This window comes from Rhinatrema bivittatum, chromosome 5, assembly GCF_901001135.1.
Source record: "Rhinatrema bivittatum chromosome 5, aRhiBiv1.1, whole genome shotgun sequence".
NCBI classification, from domain to species: Eukaryota; Metazoa; Chordata; class Amphibia; order Gymnophiona; family Rhinatrematidae; genus Rhinatrema; species Rhinatrema bivittatum.
The window spans coordinates 318,245,509-318,268,428 of record NC_042619.1 but is presented as its reverse complement, the minus strand read 5'-3'; the positions used below and the strand labels follow the sequence as shown (position 1 = coordinate 318,268,428).

The 22,920-nt window shown below is 44.6% G+C and overlaps 1 protein-coding gene across 4 annotated transcripts in view; it reads right to left on the bottom strand.

Moving 5' to 3' along the window:
* The window catches only part of MID1 (midline 1), a 628,071-nt gene that overhangs the window by 124,077 nt on the left and 481,074 nt on the right, over nt 1-22,920 (bottom strand). For all 4 annotated transcript variants that reach the window (XM_029604356.1, XM_029604352.1, XM_029604355.1 and 1 more), the window contains exon 3: nt 15,492-15,587. In XM_029604356.1, the coding sequence (XP_029460216.1) occupies nt 15,492-15,587 (96 nt within the window). The remainder of the gene's footprint in view (nt 1-15,491; nt 15,588-22,920) is intronic.

Genomic DNA, 22,920 nt, shown 5'->3' with positions numbered 1-22,920 from the left:
GGTTCTTATGGCCTGGATTGGCCACTGTTGGAAACAGGATGCTGGGCTTGATGGACCCTTGGTCTGACCCAGTATGGCATTTTCTTCTTAGTTTGTTTGTTTTATTCTTTATATTTATAAACCTTTGTAAACTGCTTTGTGCTTGGTCTATGCAGTCTATAAATGTTATAAATAAATAACCCTGTAACCAGGACAGGATATGCTGTCTGACTGCATTTACGTAAGTCGTGGAGACATTTGGAAGGTGAGGAGTCTTACATTGCAGATAAATAAGTCTTAGTAAGTCAGACAAGGCAAGTTTCACACAATAAAGCGTGAGACTCATGCATTAGGTCTCATGCTGTGAGCCCCTTCCTCTCACACATTTGGCTATTGGTTGCTGGGGAATGAAAATTGCTACTGCAAGCCCCTACCCACCAATGGCCAAAGGAGAGGCCTGGTGCTGGTAGGGCCATTGGCCCAAAGAAGAAAAGAGGCTCCGCAATGCCATCGGCAAACACATCCTTAACACAATGACGAGTGCCAGGCGCTTCCCCTGCTTGGCACAAACTGAGCCAGAGCTATAAAAACAAATCTCATTGAGGCTGGAGGGGTGAGGAGGGGGCACGGGAAGAGGCCGGGTATGAAAAAAAGAAAAGGAACTTGGTCTTGAAGGAGCAGCAAGTGGCTATCCAGGTCAGCATGGCAGGTCGATGTCCCCCGGAGGGATTGGACTTCTCGTCTTATCTGCTCCAGAGCCTTCTCACCTTCCTCCCCCCTCCCAGGTCGCTCTCTGCTGCTCCCGCTCTCAACCCTAGTGCAATGCCACCCTATGTGTGAGCTCTGAATTTGCAGCGCCCCCTTCCCCCATGTATCTCTCTTGCTCTTTGCTGTTGGCTTGGACCTCCTGATTTTGGCAGCACAGCTGGCCTGAAGGAAACTGAGGAGGGGAATGAATCCCCACAGCTCCCCACCCCACCTTGGATGGTACCAAGACTCCACCTCGCCTCACCCCCTTCCCCTCCCCAATGCTGTTGCCCAGCACTTTCTGCATTGCCAATTCTCCCCCTCTCAGCAGGATTTGCTTTCCAGCTTAGGCTCTGGTTGCAGTTGCCATGAGGCAGAGGAAGGAGGATGGAGGATGAAGCATGGCAGTGGGGTAGAGGAAGGGGTGGGAGCACCTGGAGCCCAGTGTCATGTTAAAGGTATATCAAGTTCTCATTCACCTACTACCCACATATCCCCGCCTCTCTTTCTCCTCCCCATTTGCCCTCCCTCATGTCCCACTTCTATCCTTCCCCACGCCCTTTTCCACTCTTTTGCCCTCCCCATCTAATCCCCAGCTCCCTCCAGATGCAGGCTCTTCCTTGGCTTCTCCTAGCCAGGCCTGGGGATCTTGCTAGCTACAGTGATTCCACCACCAGATATGCCAAGTCACATGCATAAGAACATAAAATATGTCATACTGGGTCAGACCAAGGGTCTATTAAGCCCAATATCCTGTCTCCAATAGTAGCTAATCCAAGTCACAAGTACCTGGCAAGTACTCAAACAAGCAGTGGCTATTCCCTATTGATTAATAACAGTTTATGGACATCTCCTCTAGGAACTTATCCAAACCTTTTTTAAACCCAGCTACTCTTGCTGCCTTAACCACATCCTCTGGTAACGCACTCCAGAGCTTAACTATTCATGGAGTGAAAGAGCATTTTCTCTGATTTGTTTTAACTTTATGGCATGCCTCCTAGTCCTTGCATTATCCGAAAGACTAAATAACCATTTTACGTTTACCCATAAAAGTCCTTTCATGATTTTGTAGAGCTATATAATATCCCCCCTCAGCCATCTCTTCTGCAAGCTGAACAGCCCTAACTTCTTTAGCCTTTCCTCATAGGGGAGCCATTCCATGCCCTTATCTTGTTCACCCTTCTTTGTACTTTCTTCAGTGCAACTATATCTTTTGAGATGCAGTGACCAGAACTGCACATAGTATTCAAGGTGTGGTCTAACTATTGAGAGATTATGACATCCTTGGTTTTATTTGCCATTCCCTTATTAATAACGCCTAACACTGTTTGCTTTTTTGATGGCCACAGCACCCTGAGCTGAAAATTTCAATGTAATATCAACTATGATGCCCAGATCTTTTTCCTGGGTGAAAACTCCTAAAATGGAACCTAACATCGTGTAGCTACAGCATGGGTTATTTTTCCCTATATGCATCACCTTGCACTTGTCCATCATGCTCTCCATGCATATCACTGCTGGGAGCAAGGGCTTCAAAATTGCTAGTGTGAGCTCCTGCCCACGAGCATCCAAAGCATAGAAGAGGCTTGGTACTGGCAGGGTAGGTGGCCTGAAGAACAAGAGAACCTCACATGGCCATTGGCAGATTCCATCTTGTCTGCAGTCTGAAGAGGAGAGGAAAAGTGCAGTGCTGGTGGAGCTATTGGTTCAAAGAACTGGAGAGGCCCATTGGGCCATTAACTGACCCCATTGCTGGTGGCCTGAAGGTGTGGCCTGGCCTGAGTATGTGTGTGAGAGAGAGAGATAGCATGTGTGTGAAAACGAGAGAGAGAAAGAGAGAAGAAAGCGAGTGAGAGTGGGTTGGAGAGTGTGTGTATGACAGGAGAAAGTTTTTGTGGCCCTTCCTCATAATTCATGACAATCTCAGGGTTATTGCTTTCCTATTTACTCAGTGTTTTCCACTTACAATCTGTAAGGATGTTGTAATGATGAAGTAGTGATGGCTTTATAAGTTGCTGGATGTAATTTTGTGTATGTTACTTTATATTTTATGGTTTGTTGATTTTATTTCTATTGTTTTAAATAGGCTATTTTATGTATTTTATTATGTATGTATCTCTGTAATCCATGTTGGACACTCCTAGAATATAAAATGGATAAATAAAATAAATCAAAAGTTTCCAGGTATGGAGATCAGGGGAATTTATACCTTATTCATTTTAATTATTGGATGTTATTCTGTTTTATCAGCTGTTTTGAAATATTTATTCTTTTGATTAGTATAGTTTCACTATTATAATTGATGTTTTATATTTCTTGATTTTATTGTTGGATGTTGTATGAGGAATGCTGATGCTTGTTTTTTTCATTTTGCACTGCATACAGGGTTTGGCTTGTGGTTTTTAGTTCAGCTTTAGTCTGCAGGTTTCTGTTTATAGTTTATGGTTACTTTATTCTGTATTTGGTTAGGGCCTGTCTGAGTTCAGCATGTGTTGCCAAAGTGAGGTGTTCTGCTAGCATGTAGTTTCTGTATAGAGATCTGTAGCAGCTTGGCTTGTGCTGTTTTCCTAATAGTGTATTGGTGTTTTAGGGACTGGTGTAATATTTGCAGTGTTGCCTTTTAATAGATTGGGATGTTACTGAGAGCTGGCAGTTAATGGTGTTTTACTATGGGAGGTTTACTATATTGTAATTGTAATTCAGTTTACTCATAACTTTCTGATATCAAGCTTTCACTCAACACACATTACAATAAGCCTAATGCCTTATGGGTTCCAAATGTTTCTTTTTTTTTTTGCTTTTTTGCAAGGTTTTCTGGTTAGCACCACAGCAGTGCATGTAGATTTATTTAAAATATTTACAGTCCACTTATAATAAAATTCTGCTAAGCAGATTACATCATAAACATAAAAACAATATTAACACACAAGACATAACAAAATAAGACATATTACACATATTAAAAAATCTGCTTTTTTAAATATACAATTCAAAATAACCATGCTACTAACTGTCTCTAGCCTTAACCATTTTCTAAATAGTTTCAAATCCTGCATTGATCTCAGCTCCTCGGGCAAATTATTCCATAGCTTTACTCCTATTATGGATAAAGCTCGATGTCTTATCTCTTTTAAATGAATAGAACAGACTGACGTTGACAAAATTCAAGATGGACAGTAAAACTTAAACAACTTAGTCAAATTTAAAGGTGAATCTGCCTGCAAGGATTTATACAGCATAAATAAACTTAAATTTAAGGTTCTGATTATTTATTTGTTTGTTTGTTTTTATATACTGATGTTCCTGTATAATATACATATCACACCGGTTTACAAGGAAATAAAACTGTAGCCTCGCAGGGCGGCTTACATTAAAACAAATAAGAGCTTAGGGGGAACTTACAAAGAACATACAAAGAACAATCATAGAACAATCATTTCTAATTAAGTAACAAACAGAGAACTAATCTGAAAACCTATGTACAGAAGGAGATCTATGTTCTTCTGGCCCTTAGCTCTCCTGGAATGCTTGGTAATGGAAAGTTGCTGTAAAACTGGTAACCAATGTAAGCACTGGAGTTGGGGAGCAATGTGTTCATACGGAGCAGTCTGTTAGTAGACGAGCTGCCAAATTTTGCTATAATTGGAGTACATGTAAATGATTTCTCGGCAAGCCTATATAAGAAATTACAATAGTCTACTGATGTTAAAATAAAAGATTGGACTATTGCTCTAAAGTCAATGGGGTCCAAAAACTATCTTATATGGTGGAGTATTTTTAATTTGAAGTAACCGATAGAAAGCACAGTTGCTAACCTGTAACAGTTGTTCTCCTAGGACAGCAGGATGTTAGTCCTCACATGTGGGTGACATCATCCGATGGAGCCCAGCATGAAAACTGGCTAGTTGAAGGCCTGCCTGCGCATAGCAGAAGATGATGCAATCCGCCAACCAATTCGATAGAGTTTGCTTACCCACCGCTGTACCCAGCCTATTGAGGTCAAATGACACGAAGAGCTGGGTGGACTGTCTGTGGCTCGCCGTGCACTCTAAGTAGAAGGCTAGTGCCCATTTACAGGCCAGGGTGTGGAGAGCTCATTCCCCGGGGTGGGAATGTGGCCTTGGGAAGAAGGTGGATAAAACCACTGACTAATTGATGTGGAAATCAGTCACTACCTTGGGCAGGAACTTGGGGTGTGTACGCAGGACCACACGGTTGTGGAAGAACTTCATGAACAGTGCGTATGTAACCAGGGCCTGAAGCTCACTGACCCTGCGAGCAGAAGTGATCGCCACCAGGAATATGAATTTCTAAATGAGGAACTTCAGGTCACAGGACTGCAGAGGCTGAAAGGGAGGGCGCATCAGCCTCACCAAGACCACGCTGAGGTCTCAGGATGCTGCCGGAGGCCGAAGAGGGGGCTTTAGTTGGAGGAGACCCCGCATGAAACGGCCAGCGAAAGGCTGGACCAAAACGGGCGTACCAGAACACCATGCTAAGGTGTACTCTGACGGAACTGGTCTGGAGCCCCAAAGATTGTCCAGCAGCTGGGGAAGAGGGCATGAGAATGGGTCCAACCCATGTCCTCCACACCAGATGGAAAAGCGTTTCCATTTTGAGCTGTAGGACTTACTGGTCAAAGGTTTCCAGGATTCAATCAGGACATGGGAAACACCGTTTGAGAGCTGTAGTGGCTGGAGAATTATGCGCTTAACATCCAAGCCATGAGGGCCAGTGCCCGGAGGTTTGGGTTCTGTGATATGAGGTCAAGCACTGTCCCCAGCAGGACAGGCGCATGCACCAACAGGTCCTGGAGAAGTGGGAACCAAACCTGCCGAGGCCAGGAGGGTGCCACGAGAATCATGGACCCCCTGTCCTCCTGAAGCTTCAACAGAGTTTTCGAGAGGAGCGGGAGAGGCGGGTATGCATACAGGAGGCCCTGCCCCCAGTGAAGGGAGAAGGCATCGCAGGCCAGATGGCCGTTCCCTGCTACTAGGGAGCAGAATCTGCTCACCTTGTGGTTGATAGGGGATGCGAACAGATCCACATCTGGTGTACCCCAGCGGCGGAAGAGGCCGGCTGCTACCACCAGATTGAGGGAATCGTTGTGTGGCTGGAAGGACCGGCTGAGGCGGTCTGCCAGCACGTTGTGACCTGGCAGGTAGGTTGCCCACAGATACATCCCTTGGGAGAGGGCCCAGTTCCAGACCTGCGCTGCCTCTTGGCAGAGGAGGAACGAGCCCATGCTGCCCTGCTTGTTGATGTACCACATCGCGTCCTGGTTGTCCATCCTGATCCGAACTTCCCTGGATAACAGCTGATCCTGGAATGCCCACAAGGCATACCATATCACCTGAAGCTCCAGAAAGTTTATCTTGCAACGTGCTTCGGCGGTGGTCCAAAGGTCTTGAGTGTGTAGGCCATTTGTGTGGACTCCCCACCTCTGAGGAGAAGCATCAGTGGTGAAGGTCACCTGGGGCGGCACGGATTGGAAGGGAAGCTCGTGTTCTAGATTGAGGAGGGCTTCCCACAAGGACAAAGATAGCTTGAGAGGTTCTGTGACCGTGATTGGAGCCTCTAGATCCTGAGATGCCTTCTGCCACTGGGACCGCCCGGCCCACTGAGGGCTCCTCATGCGGAGGCCGGCTAACGTAGTCACATGGATGAAGGCCGCCATATGGCCCAGCAGGTGGAGCAGGAGACGGGCTGGCACCCTCCTGCTGTTGCAGATGAGGTGGCCAGCGAGGTCAGGCCAATCGCCCGGTCCTTGGGCAGGAAAGCTTTCGCTTGTGCTGTGTCCAACCTGGCGCCTATAAAGTCTAACTGCAGGGACGGACAGAGGTGCGACTTGGGGAAGTTGATAACGAACCCCATATTCTGCAGGGTCTGAACCGTCAGGGCCAGAGCCTGCAAGGCTCCGGGTAGGAGTCGCTCCTGACCAACCAGTTGTCCAGGTATGGAAACACATGGACTGAGTGACGCCTGAGGTAGGCAGCCACCATCGCCAAGCATTTGGTGAAGACATGGGGGCTGAAGTCAGCTGAAAGGGCAGCACTCTATATTGAAAATATGCATTCCCCACCATGAGGTACTTCCTGTGGTTGGGGACAATCGCACTGTGTTGCGTATGCCTCCTTCAGGTCGAGGGAGCAAAGCCAGTCTCCTCTTCAGAGGATGGGGATCAGTGTGCCCAGAGAGACCATCTTGAATTTTTCTTTGATGAGAAATCTGTTCAGTGCCCTGAGGTAGAGAATGGGGCGCAAGCTGTCATTCCTTTTTGGGATGAGGAAATATCTCGAGTAGAACTCTTAGCCCTGTTGTTCACAAGGGACTGGTTCCACTGCGCCCACTGCAAGGAGGGCAGAGAGTTCCATTTGAAGAACGACCAAATGGGTGGATGAACCCCACGATGGGCATGGGGGAGAGGCCTCTGGGGTCCAGATGGTACCCCTGGTGGATGACGGAGAGGACCCAGCGCTCCGATGTGATCCCATCCCAGTGCTGGGTGAAGCTGAGGAGCCTGCTGCTGACTAGGGGATCGGGCATCACGGGAACTGCCAGCTGACTTAAGTTCCCTTGCCGCCAGTCAAAAGCCCATGGCCAGGGCTTGCTGGGCACCAGTTGGGGTCTGGGAGCCCGCTACTGGCAGGGGCGACTCCTGGAATTGGTTCGGATGTGCGAGTTCAAGCAGCCGGAAGGTAATATTTCCTCTACCGGTAGAAGGGCTTACGAGAACCTTGCCTGGAGGATTTCCTGGCCGAGGATGGCCCTTCTGAGGGACTAGCAGATAGCTGCTAGAGGTTATCTCATCTTGGACCTTATCCCTAATACAGGGGAGATCAGCAAGCCTATCCTGGACCTCTGGCTGGAGGTCTGAGGCCCAGAGCCAAGCCATCCATCTGGCGCCGATGTCCATGGCAGCTAAGCAGGCTGCAGTCTCAGAAACATCGTAGGTGGAACGCACCTCGTGTTTCAATGCTTCCAGACCCAGTGAGGCAATGGCGGCAAGCACATCCTGCTGTTGCTGGGGAAGGCCCTCTGCAAAATCCTGGACTCACTTCCAGAGATTGCGGTTGTACAGACTCATGTAAAGTTGGTAGGCTACAATGCGGGCAACCAGCATGGCGCCTTGGAAAACTTTTCTTCCTATGGCATCGTGTTCCCTATGCTCATGTCCCAGAGGAGTGGAGGCATGGGTGTGGAACGCCAGGCCTTTTATAAGGCGGACTCCACAACCACTGACCTGTGGGGGAGCTGCCTCCTCTCGAACCCCAGGGCATGTTGTACCAGGTAGGTGGCATCGGCTTTTCAGTTAACTGGTGAGACGGAGATGGGTGTTCCCACATGTGGAGGAGGAGTTCCTTAATAAATATCGTGGATCGGAATTGCCACAATCTCCTTAAGAGCGTCAATGAACTGGAGGACTTCCAGCATCTTGTGACGTGCGTCCTCCTCCATGAGGAGCCAAAATGGGATGGCTTAGGCCATAGCTCTGACAAACCCCGTGAAAGACGGTGACCGGCGCCGCTCCTCTGGAGGGGAAGGCTCCGAGAGGGGGTCGTCGAAGTACTCGGAGGACGAGTCTTTGGAGTCATCACTCCAAGGGTCATAGGGACCCTCTTCCTCACTTGTGCCAGGGCGCCGAGGGTGAGGGCCATGAGGGGTATCAGTCCTGGGCACCAATGTGTCCCCCGGCATTGAGGGGGTCATTGGCCGTAATAATGTAAACCCCGCCCCCTGGGAACAACTCACACCCCAAGTCCCCGCTAGAGTAGTCGCTAAACTGGCCGTTTAATGTAAGGGGTGGTTGTTAGCTGTGGGCAACAAGGTTTACAAGAATAAAGAATTATTACATAGGAAAAAACCCACTTAGACTCAAACTAATAGTTTTGTTAGAGCTAATAACTTCTTTATAAAAAAACTTTTAGTTTGTTACATAACTTTCTGAAAATATCTCAAATACAACAGATTCAACAACATAGTAAGAAAAAATATAAATACAACAAAATTTGCTTCCTCTATCCTTTCAATTATGTATCTTTCTTTTTTATTTTCATAAATTTCTCAGTCTTTATACATAACCTCTAACATGCTTTCCGGTCCATTTTCCTCTTCCTTGTTCTACAAAGAATTTTTTATATTGTCTTTGGTTTAGTGAGCTCACCAACTGAAGACTGTTGGGGCCCTTTTTTTCCAGGTTGCACTTCTTTTCAGAGAGTCCAGTTTTCTCCGCTGCAGGTTCCTCAGGCACCTACTACCTATCTAAAAAAACTAATTAAAAGAAACTATCTATTCTAAAAATTTTTTTTCACTATCTAACTAAAGCAAATAAATGAATAATTATAATCCCTCTAACTAAACCAGACAGTCTTAAAAAAAATATCCAAATAGATGAAAGTGTTCTTTATGCATCAGCATAGTATACAGATACTAAACCCTCTTTGGAAAGTAAAAATGGAAAGGCTTAATTATAGGCACTTAGGCAAATAAATATAGCGGGTTGTTTTTTTTGTTTTGTTTTTTTTTTTGTGCCTCAGCTTTCACAATATTTCTTAAAGCTTAAGAAATACCTTTTAAATCAATATAGGATCCTCAGACTCCTAAATGATTCCTTTACTTTCAGACAGTTACAGCAACTAACAGAGGTCCTGTTTTCCTAGCAGCCAGGTTTAAATTCAACCTGCTTCAGAGAGGATATTAATTAGCCCACTGTCAGTTCAAAACCAACAAACTTCTTACAAAAGTTTCTTAGGGCTAAAGAAATTCCTTTTAAATCAATGTAGGATCCTTAGATTCCTAAATGATTCCTTTTAAATTCAGACGGTAACAGCAGCTTAACAGTAGTCTGTTTTCTTAGTAGCCAGGGTTAAGTTCAACCAGTTCAGATAGGAGGTTTGTTACAATAACTAGCCACTGTCAGCTTAAAACTAACAAAACTTCATCAAAATTCTTTTCCTTTCCTTTTAAGAGTCCCTATCACAATCACAAGCTAGAGCCAAACTCCCGCGGGGCTCTCTGTTAACTAAGACTCTCATTCATACACTCACCCCTTTACACTCTCAGACTGTCATTAAAAAACTAAAAAAAAAAATGCCTTTGAGAGAGAACATCTTCTTATACACAACCTTCCTCTCTCAAGGCTACCCACCCACTCACTGTTTAAGTGTCACACTTGGAATGCCGACAGCAGCCGTCCCAAACTCAGTGACCCTGTGACAGCCACATCCATACAGAACCTCCATTCATACACTCCTAAACTTTCCCTCTTTATTCCCCCTTACCTCTTTTTAGCACTTTTCTTTTTTTTAATTTCTTTTCCCTCCTTTGCTTTTCCCCTTACACCCATTTCCCAGCCTGAGATCCATGGAATTACATTTTTTTTTTAACCCTTATGGGTTACAGTAAGCCGGAGGGGGGCTGGTGATGGCTTGGGAAACTGTGGGCGAGGGCGCCCGGTCCTGGTAGCCTCATCCTCCTTGGAGGATCCGAGGATCGGGATCGCTCTGGTGGGGGCATCGAGGCCCCTCGGGCACCGGTTGCGTCGTTAGGGCACAAGAAGGATGTCCAGATGCTCCAGAAGAGGTGCTAACATCAATGGCGGATGCTTGGGCACCAGTATGGGGGATGGTGGCACCAACAGTTCAACGCTCTGCAGCGCCTTGAGCACTACCGATTGCACCCTGCAGTCCAACTCCTCCTGGAAGTCCTGAGTGGTCATGACTGATGGAGGGGGATGAGGTGTCGCTGGCTCATCCTCGGGTCCCCGAGGTGGCATGGCGCCCTGCACCAGTATCGGTGGGGAATGCATCGGGCTACCGGGGGCACCGGAGGATAGGGCCGCCAGGGGCTGGTGCCGCTTCAATAGCGGCTTGGCAGCTGCCGATGCCACTCCGGAACTGTGTTGGGACGGTGATCAGTGCCAGTGCTTCTGGGGCTCAGCCCGGTCTTTCCCCGGCGCTGAGGAGATCAATGACCCCGAGGTCTGGGGGAGGGGAGAGACCACCGAGGATTGGTGTTCCTTTCCCAGATCCTTGTGGGTGCTAGCTAGAGGGATCGCAAGAGATAGTGACTGAGACAGCTCTCCACGATCCTTGGGCGTTGAAGAGACTTGATGCAGGTGTGGAGAATTTTGGGGTCCCGAAAAGTTTTTCCATTTTGTTGAGGCGCGCCTGACACCCTTTTAGGTGTCATCTGATCACATAGACGGCACCCACATTCATCGTGCGAGGCCCCCAGGCAGAGGATGCAAACCTCATGCGGATCCTTGATGGACATGGTTCGCCGGTACTGGGGGCACCGACCGAAACCGGTTGACGCCATGAAAAAGACTCGGCGTGCAGTTGATGACTGACGGACACTGCGGGGTGGAGTCCACAATCGAGCGCAAGCTTGAAGAAAATGGCTGAAAAAGGACCTACCGTACCGAGGGGGCACTGACCGCAAAGGGGGACCTGACAAGGATCTGAAAAGCAACTCGAGAAATCAAGGAAACAATTCTAAAAGGTTGGAGCTCCATGGACCGCAAGGCAACTGCACCGCGGAAAAGAAGAGACTGAAGGGGGGCTTCGCATGGACGCGCAGATAGTAGCAGGCAGGGCATGCTCAGTCTGCTGGCCAGTTTCTAGAAACTTTGATAATAGTTTTCCGTGCTGGGCTCCATTGGATGATGTCACCCACATGTGAGGACCACCATCCTGCTTGTCCTAGGAGAAAGCACCAATTTCAACTGTGGAATAAAATTCAATGAACTATGAAAACAAAACCCCAAATTTTTTATTTGCTCCACAAAAATAATACAATCCCCATTAACTGGTATGGTAGTTAGATATGTCGGCCTCAGTCTTAGAAAAATTAAAAACCAGTGCATTAGATATTATCCATTTTCCAACTGCAATTAACCAAGCTGAAATCCTTGAGAGAGCTGCTGTAACATCACCAGTCACTAAAAAATACAATTGTACATCCTCAGCATATCATTTATAAAACACATTAAATTAATCCAATATAACATATAATGATCACAAATGAATATTAAAAAGAGCAAGGGATAAAACTAAACCCTGTGGAACACTGATTGCAGCATTAAACCAATTCGAATAGGTAGAATCTATCTTAACCTGTTCCCAACGAAAATCTGAAATTCAAACCACATGAGGCCCCTCCTCTTAATGACTTTCTCAGCCTTGATAATAATAATGTATGATACACTGAATCAAAGACGGAGGAGATGTAGAGATAGACTGCAATTACATCACCACTTGAATCTAATGTCTTCAGTAAACAATCATTAAGGGAGACCGAAACTGTCTCGGTACTCTGTTTTTGTCTGAAACCACATTGGTTTTCATGCAAAATTTGTCATGAGTTCAGGAAATCCTTTAGTTATTGAGAAACTAACTTTTCTAATAGCTTTCCAAAAGATAATAAATTGCATATAGGACTGTCGCTACTTGGCTGATCCTTTGATAGACCACCCTTTATTTTAACACTGGGTGAACTTGAGATCTAAGGGGTAGATTTCAAAAGGGTTACGCGCATAAGGTACGCGCGTAACCCTTTTAAAACGCCCCTGCGTGTGCCGAGCCCATTTTGCATAGGCTCGGCGGCGCGCATAAGTCCCGGGGCTTTGCTAGGGGGGCGTGTTGGGTGGGCGGCACGACATTCGGGGCGTTCTGGGGGGGCATGGTGCCGGCCCGGGGGCGTTCCGGGGGCATGGCCGAGGCCTCCGGAACAGCCCTCAGGTTGGGAGATGGCGCGCCAGCAGCCCGCTGGCGCGCGCGAGTTACGCCTGCCAGAAGCAGGCGTAACTTTTAAAATAACGGTAAGGGGGGGATTTAGATAGGGCCGGGGGGGTGGGTTAGGTAGGGGAAGGGAGGGGAAGGTGCGGGGGGTGGAAGGAAAGTTCCCTCCGAGGCCGCTCCAATTTTGGAGCGGCCTCGGAGGGAACAGGCAGCGCGCGCAAGGTGCACAAAATGTGCACCCCCTTGTGCGCGCCGACCCCGGATTTTATAAAATATGCAAGGCTAAGCGCGTATCTTATAAAATCCGGCGTACTTTTGTTTGCACCTGGTGTGCGAACAAAAATGCGCACGCGCGCTGTTTTTTAAAATGTACCCCTAAGTCTCTTAGGTACAACACCTTCAGAAAGAGATCAATTTATCAATTCAGTAAAACCACCAATAAAGTCCTCTTTTAACATGACAAAGACCCACATTGGACAAGGAACCAGAGCACAAAAGAAATCTTCTAATATATGCTCCACTTTCATACTTGAAACACCGTCAAATTTATTCCAATATATATCGTATGTATTACTCTCCAAATTATTCAACTCCCCTTTACTTTTTAAATCCTCTACTAAACACACATCTGCTTTATCCTTACAATAGTTGGCAAAGCCTTAGGCCATTGTTTCTCCCTGAAAAGACTTCTGTCCCGGTGGCTCCAGGAGCTTATGTACTATATTAAAAAGCTCATGTGGACGATTTAATGAACCTCAAAACCAGGAAGAATATTTTTTTCGTAAACCTACTAAAACATACCCTATAATATATGTACATACCTCCCAAAATGGCCAAATTCTCAATAGTAGGTGACCTATGCCACTTCCGCTCAGCTCCATGCACTATCCTGCTTTTTGTTTTCAGTTCAGCATTAAACCATGGGACTCTCCCATATTTGTATTTTATAGTTTTTTCTTCCATATGGGGCAACCTTTTGCAATACTGTCGCCAAAACATTTAGTAAAGATGTAGGAAAGGACTTAGCTGAATCAATGTTGACATGAGATTTTAAATTCATTCATTCCTCCTTAAATTTATCTTTATCACAACAGCAGTACAGAGTTCTTTTTCAAAAGACTCATGTAATTAATCTTTTTTATACTCATTAAACTAGCAATGAAAAGTGATCAACCTATGATCCGGACAACTCATAATAACCTCCAACTCCTGTAAGAATGTGACTGTAAATATTCATTATTTATTTTATCCCCATACAATTCTTTTACTCCCCACTGTTCCTCTTCTTTCTCTATCCCAGTTATTCCACCCTGGTTTTTTGTAACTGCTTCCCCTTTGCACCAGTTTAGTTCTACTGTTCTTTGCACCCCTTGTTTGTATGTAAACCAGCATGATGTGACTTGTTCATGAATGCCGGTATATAAAAAACCTAAATAAATAAATAAATGATCTGTCCATGGGACAGCTTCAACTTTAATATCCCTGTTGTAAGTGGCATTTTCACCTCTCAACATCTATTAGAAATCTCCTCTCTTGCAAACAGCCACAGCTGGCTGAGTGTTGCAAGTGTATTTTTTCCATTGCTGGCCCAACCCTATGGTACAGCCTTCCACTGGAAATTAGAGCTGAGAAGGATTTGCTCCATTTCAGGAAACTATTTAAGTCTCACCTGTTCACCTTAGCCTTTCCTGACTGACCTGTTTTCTTGAGTGTCCACTCAGTTATGTTTTGTAAAAACTGTATTGTGTACATTTTATGGTATCTGGCACTGTTGTGCCATGTATAATTGTCTGATTTTATTCTAGATGTTTTCATTGTACTCCGCTGAGATTTGCGGATGGGCGGAATATAAGTTTGTAAAAATAAATAAATACATTTTATTATTTAAGTTGCAACCCTGATATGCTCCTGGATACCTGAGTTTAACAATGCCACAAAAGTTTCTTCCCATTGAATGATCCTTGACGGGTTCACAAAATGTCTTGAGCTTGTCCCCAATGCCATGCCCATGCTACTCATCTTGCTCCTGGGCTTCTTTTGGTTGGTGGTGGCAATGCTAGTGTGCTGCTTCGTTTATGATGTGGAAGGATGAAAGCCACCAATGTAAAGGGGCTTTACTGGTGGGGGAGGGGAAAGGAAGGAAGGCGACCACAGATTGAATAGAACCTATGACAGTACAGTAGGCAGGCAGAAATGGGTGGAATAGTTGGGACAACTGGTTGTTTTGTGCTGATTATTTTCTGCATTTTTAACAGACTTTGGGCTAGTGCAGTACTGACACAGTAGCAGCTTTACATTTGCTCTCTTGGTCTGCATCCAGTAAGTAATGGAGCCACCAGGCTTGGGCTTCTGTGCAGTGGCTGCTACTGCACTCCTATTCTAACCAAAATGTTCAGTCAGCTGTTAGAGCAGGGGTAGGGAACTCAGGTTCTTGAGTGCCACAAGTCAGTCGGGTTTCCAAGATATCCTCACAATCTGCATGGAATGAATTGGCATGTACTGCCCCCTCGTTGCATACAAAAGCATCTTATACATAATCATTGTGGATATTGTGGCTTGTGGCACTCGAGGGCTAGAACTGCCTACTCCGCCCACCCTACCATGCTAGAGCTTGGATTTATTTGTTTAGAACTCGTTACTTGGCTGAACTAAATGAGATCTTTCCATTGCTATAGCCTGGAGATGAAGCAGTCGCAGTGACAACGTGACACAGCTGGCAGGGCCAGGAATATCCTAGTAATTTCATTTTATGCTGCCTGTGGACAGCCAGCTCAAACATTAGGTTCTAATTTTGCTTTTAATCTTAAAATGGATTGTCTCCTTGTGGCCAGCTGGAAACCATTCACAAGGTGCGCCTGGAGGCCAGACACACTCTAAAATCACCTTCTTGGGGGTTGGTTTCTTGGATTTTTGGTGGGGGTGGGGGGGAAGAGAAATTCTGTTTAAAGCGGTCACAGAGTTCTTTCTGACAAGTGATCACAGATGGCTCAGGTTTTAGCCCTCACTTCATGCATGGGCACTCACCTCTATGTGATGGCAGATCTGGATGAGTTTAGCCAACAGAGTTTCCAGCTCAGTGTTCCTTTTGATAAGGTTGGCGAGGTTGCTCTCCAAGTTTTGCTGTAAGAAAAAAAAAGATAGAAGAAAAAAGTTTACTTTTCTGGGGTAGGGTTTGTGGAAAAAAACTGAAGTGATTTTGCTGCAGAAACCGGTTAGAACCAGTGCATGAGCCTCGAAAGCCCTCTTACTCGATGTTTGAGACTCATAAGATTCCAATCGTCACGAAAGCAAAGAGCCTGGGAGTCGTTTTGGACTCTGGAACTCTCTATGGCCCCTCAAATTGCATCTGTGATTCAGGCAGGTTACTATAAGCTGCAGCCATTAAGACCTTTGAAACACCTCCTAAATGCTGATAATTTCCATTCAGTAGTTCAGGCATTGATACTGACAGGCCTGGAGTACTGTAAGATCATCTATACTTGTCTATCAGCTAATGCATTACATGCGCTCCGATTCCTGCAAAATTCGGCCGCTTGGCTCATAGCTGGACTGAACAAAAGAGCCCACATTTCAGCTATGCTTTAAAATTAAAAAAAAAAAAAAAAAAAAAAGGAAAAGCACTGGCTTCCAGTGTCGTTTAGAGTCAAGTGCAAGGTCACCTGTCTTTCCATAAAACAACAAGTTCAGAGGCCCTCCCATGGATGAATATAATATTGCTTAAACATAATCCATTCAGGGCCTTAAGATCAGCACAGAGAGGGCTGCTGGACAAGTGAGGCTCTCTGAAACCTGCGAGAGCACTTTTTTCGGTGGCTGCTCCAGATTTGTGGAATTCACTGCCGGCAGAGCTATGGTTGACAGTATGTCCTGACCTAGAGCCATTTAGAAAAGCTTTCAAGACTTATTTGTTCCATCTGGCATTCTTGGGCATCACCTAAAGCAGCGCTACCTCACATGACAGGGATCGCCTATGTTATCCGTTAAACTGTCTCTTGTTTATTTTAATGTATTTGGAAATGTATTTTATTATGCGTGAGCCATTCAGAGACTTTTGTTATTGAGCGGCATATAAATAAATACATATTTCTGGAGTTTTAGATACATTTTACAGTTTTCATAAGAGCTGGCTCCACTGCACATTTCTTTGGGATTTCTGTCAGACTACTGCTTGAAACAAACAAACAAAAAAAAAAGAAATGAATCCAACATGGCAATAAAATAGAAACAACAAAAGCGGAGGCACTGACAGGTTCCTTTTAAAATAATTCAGGTGTTGATTAAAACAAAGAAAAATCTTTTAAGCGTCCTCTTTTCATTCTGATTTCCATTTAATTGCAGAGGATATCAGGAAAGTTGTCAACCGCCTGCACAGTCCGTGTTATAAACTGAAATAAATGGGGGGGAGGGGTGGGAGGGGGATGGGGAGAGGCGATAACTGTGCTGAGCCCATATTAGAATCCCAGGCATGCCCGACGTGTTATGTAAAATACAAATACAGCATGCAAAGCCGACGCCTGGACTCAGTGGGTGAGACTTTTAAAAATGGAGCAAGCAGACCTGAAAATTAAATTGTGTACCCTTTTTGTACTCCAAAGGGATCATATAGGAAATAGATTTAAAAAAAAAAAACAAAAAAAAAAAAACAGGAGATCTAAAGGGGGAATTAGGAGAGAGAGCCATAAAGCCAATAAAACGCTAGCCTCAGTAGCCGTGTTGCTTGAAGGAGGCTCCAGGGGCAAAGCAATACTGGGATCCCTGCTTAGTAATTAAAATATAAAACAGAAAAGCAAAAGAAGCAGATATATGGTCTTACACCAAAATGTGTCTGCTCCTGTTGCTTACCCTGATTTGAGCTATGCTCCTTGACTTGTGACATAACTGTCCATGGCCACAGGAACAGACTGTGATGTCGCAAACTGAAGGCTATAGCTTGGGGAAAGGGCAAGCACAAGCTGACAAGGTCTGAGAAACCTGTTTTCTTTAAATGTTCTTGCTAACAAGGAAGACTAAATGCCTCTTCAATTTGAAGCAGATTTCAGAACTATTTATTTATTTATTTAAGTTTTTTTTATATACCAACATTCAAGACGATAGTCCCATCATGCAGGTTCACAAGAAACAGGGGTGCAATTAAAATAAACTTTACAATTTGAACAATAGTGCAGAAAAGCAGTTACATGTAACAGGGAAACAATAACTTGGAGTAAGAAGGAAAATGAAGATCAGATAATTATATATATATATATATATATATAATAACATTATGTATATATATATAATAACATTATAAGCTAACTCGGTCATAGTCTCCGTCCTGTTTATCCTACACACTCACACACACACACATGTATGCCATATGCACCTGTACAGGCAGATGGACAGAGATGATAAAGGCAGGGTGGGGGCTTTCTATGTGATTATCGTAGACCAGGTAGATATCTGCCCACTGAAAGCAGCTGCACAGGACCTGGTAGGATTCAGGCAGGTCTTGGCTTGTTCGGCATGTTATGATGAGATGGACGTCCTCGGGCCAGTGGCAGCAATGGAGAGGGTCAGGCACATGAAGGTGGAAGGCACATGAAGGTGGAAGGTGGCAGCAGCTGGGTCAAATGGTTATGGTCTCACAGAAAGGAACTTGCTGAGACCAATAAACTAAACAAATGCGGAGAGGCCTGGGGAGAGACGGAGCCACCAACTAGAACCTGACTCAAACTACATTGGCTGATGAGGAAAGGAGAGAAGGAAAAAAGACACCTAATCTGTGCTATACATGCAGCATGCTAACCCTAACATGCTAGGTGTTTCTATATCTCAAACAAGCATCTTTTGATGTATGCCAGACAGGTTTCGGTTTTATATATTTGTAGGCCTCATGCAAAGAACTAATAGCATGTGCTCCTGGATATTTATGAACCACTACATGCAAGTGCTAGATTTATTTAGTCTTAATGTCCTCTCCATAGCCACAATTAATAAGTAAACTGTACTTTCCATAGGGGGCAGTATTATCAAGTTTGCCCATTTCCATTGCAAAAAAATAAATAAATAAAAAGAAAGGTCGATATTCAGTGCCAATTAGCCAGATAAGTAAGGACTTATCTAGTCAAGAGGCAGCAGCTGGGTATCCGGCCTTGTTTAATGGCCACCACTTATCTGGGTAAGTAGTTATCTGGCTAAGTGGTGGGTGGGAAATGGGCATTTCGAGGAGGAGTTACTTATCCTGCTTATCTGGATATATAGTGATATTTAAACTAATCCAGTTAACTGGATAAGTTAAATCTGCTCAATAGCAGGTCTAAAGTTAGCTGATTAAGACTTTTCCGGCTAACTAGCTGTTTTTGGGGAGATATTTAGCAGCATAGCCATGCTGCTGAATATCCCTTGTAAGCTAGCCAGACACGTCTTATCCATGTAAAGAGGTGGATATTCAAAAGAAAACATCTAAATGTTTGAATATCCACCTCTTTGCATGGCCTCTTTTCTGCAAATTTCCTAGAGCTGTGTAAAGGGTCAAAAATCTGGCGATATGTGGCCAGCAGAATTTTTCTTCATGCGCTGTATCACAACCTTAAATAATTTCAGCGTTGTTTGGGACCCATATGACTCTGAGAGCCCTCCTTCTGCAGGAAAAGTGATTCCAGGCTGGCTTGGGGTATAGCTTGTTCTATCCAGGATAATTTATTCCAGTATTTATTTTTTTTTTTGCACATCTACAAATTTCACAGAACCAAAGTAATGGCACAGGTATGATGTGACCCAGTTCTGTACGGCAACTGTTGGCTGGTCCTGGCTTTTTAATCCCTCCCCCTCCCCAATTAATTGTAGTACATGTAGTACTGATTGCCAATGGAAGGAATGCAAGTACTGCAGTGCATTGGTGTGCAGATCTACATCCAGGACAGACTAAAAATCTCCTTCCAAAATCATCCCTGCCAATGTGACTGAAAAACAGACCAGAAATATTGCTCTGCCTTACTCATTCTGCCTGTACATAATATATACCATAGGCCTTTTCTAAAATGCATTTCCAGCTGAATTTCATAAATATACGAGGAGAAATTGACAAATGGTCAGAAACAGGGTCGCCAACTTTTTCAAGACAACTTTGTCAGGCTGACCCATTCTTGATTTTGCCCCCATTTTGTGCAAGAAGATGTAGTTCTACTTTTCTTAGGACCAATCAGAACTATGAAGTTCATATTCAGTAGGCCGGTGATCTGGTTAAAGTTAACCAGATAGCTTTAGATGATTATATTCAGCGGGACATGTTTCCCACTGACTAGATCGGCTATAGTCAGAATGTAGCCAGTTACTTAGGGTCAAGATGATGTCTGAGTAAAGACATGGCTTGTTGGAACTCCATCCTTGCTGCTTTTTCTATTGCCCCAAAAATGCCTCACACTAAGAGAAAAGGGAGAATAAGAGGTTACCCTCTTCTCTGGCCCAGTACAGCAATGGATAGTTGGGTTCCTTACCCCAACATCCAGTTTTTCTCCAGGTGCCGATTCCATTGTGGTTACTGTTGTTGAGTGAGCGGCAGCAGCACTGCTGGACCTGCAAACATCTTTGAGCCCTGGAGCTTCAACGAACCCTTCTCCGCCATGCCGCGACTCATTGGTGAGTTTGTGCTGTTGCAGGGGACAGATGGAATTGGCATCAGGACCAAAGACAGTTTCTGGGGTGGACCCCAACCCTGCAACGGGACAGGAAGTCCTACAGAGCATTTCCACCTGCCAGAAGAACGGCGAACCTTGGAGGAGGAGATGGCACAAGGGAGCTTGCCTGTCCTGGCTTCTACACGTGCACCCGGAGAGGAACTTGATGGGAACCATGAAGGGTTTGGATCTCCCAGTGAAGAAGGGATGGTTAGCCTTATCCACAAGGTAAATTTGATTAAACCCTGGGTAACAACACTAGGCTCTGTTTGGATGGCCCTGGTCTCCTTGGAAAAGTCTATCTGCTCATTTCTGCTACTGTGGATATCCACAGGCATATGCTAATTACTGAGTCTTCAATTTCCTTGCAAAAGGAGAAATTGGAACATTTGGATCAGTGGGTCACCCAGATGCAGTGTGTTCAGTCTGGCCTAATCCAGGGAGACTCGATGCATACAAAGAAGTTGGAGAATATAGAAAATGCCATTAGATGATTAAACTTGAGAGTACTGAATTTTCCAAGCCTAAATCTTGTTTCACTACTGGAGCAGTTTAAAAAATACATGCTGGAGATCTTGAAAATTCCCCTTGAAGCATCTCTGCCTATTGCTAAAATGTACTTCACGTCTACTGAGAAGAGAGAAGGTTTATCTTCGGGGAGTTTTCACCCTGCTGATGTGAGTTCTGATTTAACTACTATACTGGAAAATTTGGGAGAAAGTCAAGTGGTGAGCAGTGGGACAATGTTTGTTAGCTTTATTTTTCCTCAAGTTTGTGATTTCATACTTTTTCTTAGAAAAAGGAATATATTGTAATATGGGCAGAAGGTTTGGATCCATCCGGATTTCACCAGATCTACGCAAGATCGTAAGAATACGTTTCTTGCTATGCGCTAGGAAGCCCAGGACCTGGGGGCTCAGTTTATTGTAGTTTATATTTCTGTGTATCAATGTAAGGCCAGTTAAATATTTAGTTTTATACAGTAAGTCCCTTTTCTTTTCTTTTTCTATATTTGAAAATATAATATGGCCTCAATTTACAGTGACATATTTTTGTCTTAAATGATGTGAAACTGAATAAATATAAAATAATAATAATAATAATAAAAAAGAATATAGCCAGTTAGGTTTAAATGTATACGAGTACATACCAGGATAACAAACCTTAACAGGCTATACCCAGCATATAGATAGTTAAGTAAAAATAATAATTAAAAAATAGCAGGCAACCCCCTGAAATAAATGAAACTATATTTGGGGCTTAGTGTTCAATCCCTCCTCCAGGATATCTAAATTCAAATCTGGCTCTGAGCTCCCTCTTCCTCTCCCCAGACTTAGGAACCCCTACTAGCCTCCTCTCAACCCAGCTGGACCCTCTCCCACAAAACCCTAGAGACCATGCCAAGAACCTGTAGAATCATACAGTGCTCCCAGTCTGCATCCAGCGTGGCTCTGACAGCCACACTGGTAGAATACGCTACCAACGTGGCTGTCAGAGTTACCTGAGCCAGATCGGAATTTAAATATCTTGGAGAGAGTGGCCTGATGTTGCTACAGCCTGCTACTTTTTTCAATTAGTTGGGGGGGGGGGGGAGACTGGGTGCTCTGGTGTAGTGTTTCCCTCTCTGTTCTACTGACCCCACAGCCAGTCAGATTTTCAGGATATCCTTAATGAATATGCATGAGATATATCTGCACACAATGGAGACTCAGCATATGCATAATCATTATGAATATCCTGAAAACCCGATTGGTAGGCTCAGTAGGACAGATTTGGAACCACTGCTTTAAAGCTCCCAATGACTGGGTTTACAACTCCAAATATCCAGAGAGACATGAGTGAATGACAGATATGTGATGGAGAGTACCATGTAGGCTGTCTGCAGCAGTTAGCAATACTAATATTTTGTATGTATACATTGCTCTTTATGTAAACAGGCTCCCAGGGTGCTTCAGAAAAATACAGGCAGCTGCCTCTGGAGTGGAAAGTCTGTCTATCAGTTTTGGCATCTTACCTATCTGACAGCTTCCAAAAAGAGTGAGGAGAGAAGAAACAGTGCTATTCATTTTAAGCAAATACAGTTGAGAGAATTTAAAAAACAAGAGATAAAATGACTTAGCCAGGGTCATAAAGAGAGTCGGTGATGGAGCAGAGCTTCTTGAAATCACAGCACAAGCTGTCTCCTGACTCACAGTTCAATGTTCTAACCTCTAGACCAGGGGTTCTGAGTGAGGGCTGCAGACAGGTGTGCATGTCAGGATATTCAACAAGAATACTGAGTTGTATCTGCATACATACTATCTAACAGGCCGATTCAGTACAGTGCACTCCGACGGAGCATACTGTTAACCTGCCCTTGGACCGCGTTTTCCTTTACCCCTTATTCAGTAAGGGGCGGAAAACGCGCGTCCAACCCGCCGAACCTAATAGCACCCTCAACATGCAAATGCATATACTGCATATACTGATCTCCCATGTATGCAAATTTCTCTCAGGACATAATCATCGCGAATATTCTGAATGCATGTTGATGGCCCTATTAGGTATGCCCGCAGGATACAGTAAGTAAAACGTGCAGCCAAGCCGCACATTTTACTTTAAGAAATTAGCGCCTACCCAAAGCTAGGCGTTAATTTCTGCCAGCGCTGGGGAAGTGCACAGAAAGGCAGTAAAAACTGCTTTTCTGTGCACCCTCCGACTTAATATCATAGCGATATTAAGTCGGAGGTCCTGAAGAGTGGAAAAAGTAAAAAAAAAAAAAAAAAAAAAATTTAAATTGGGCCGGCAGTTGTTGGGCT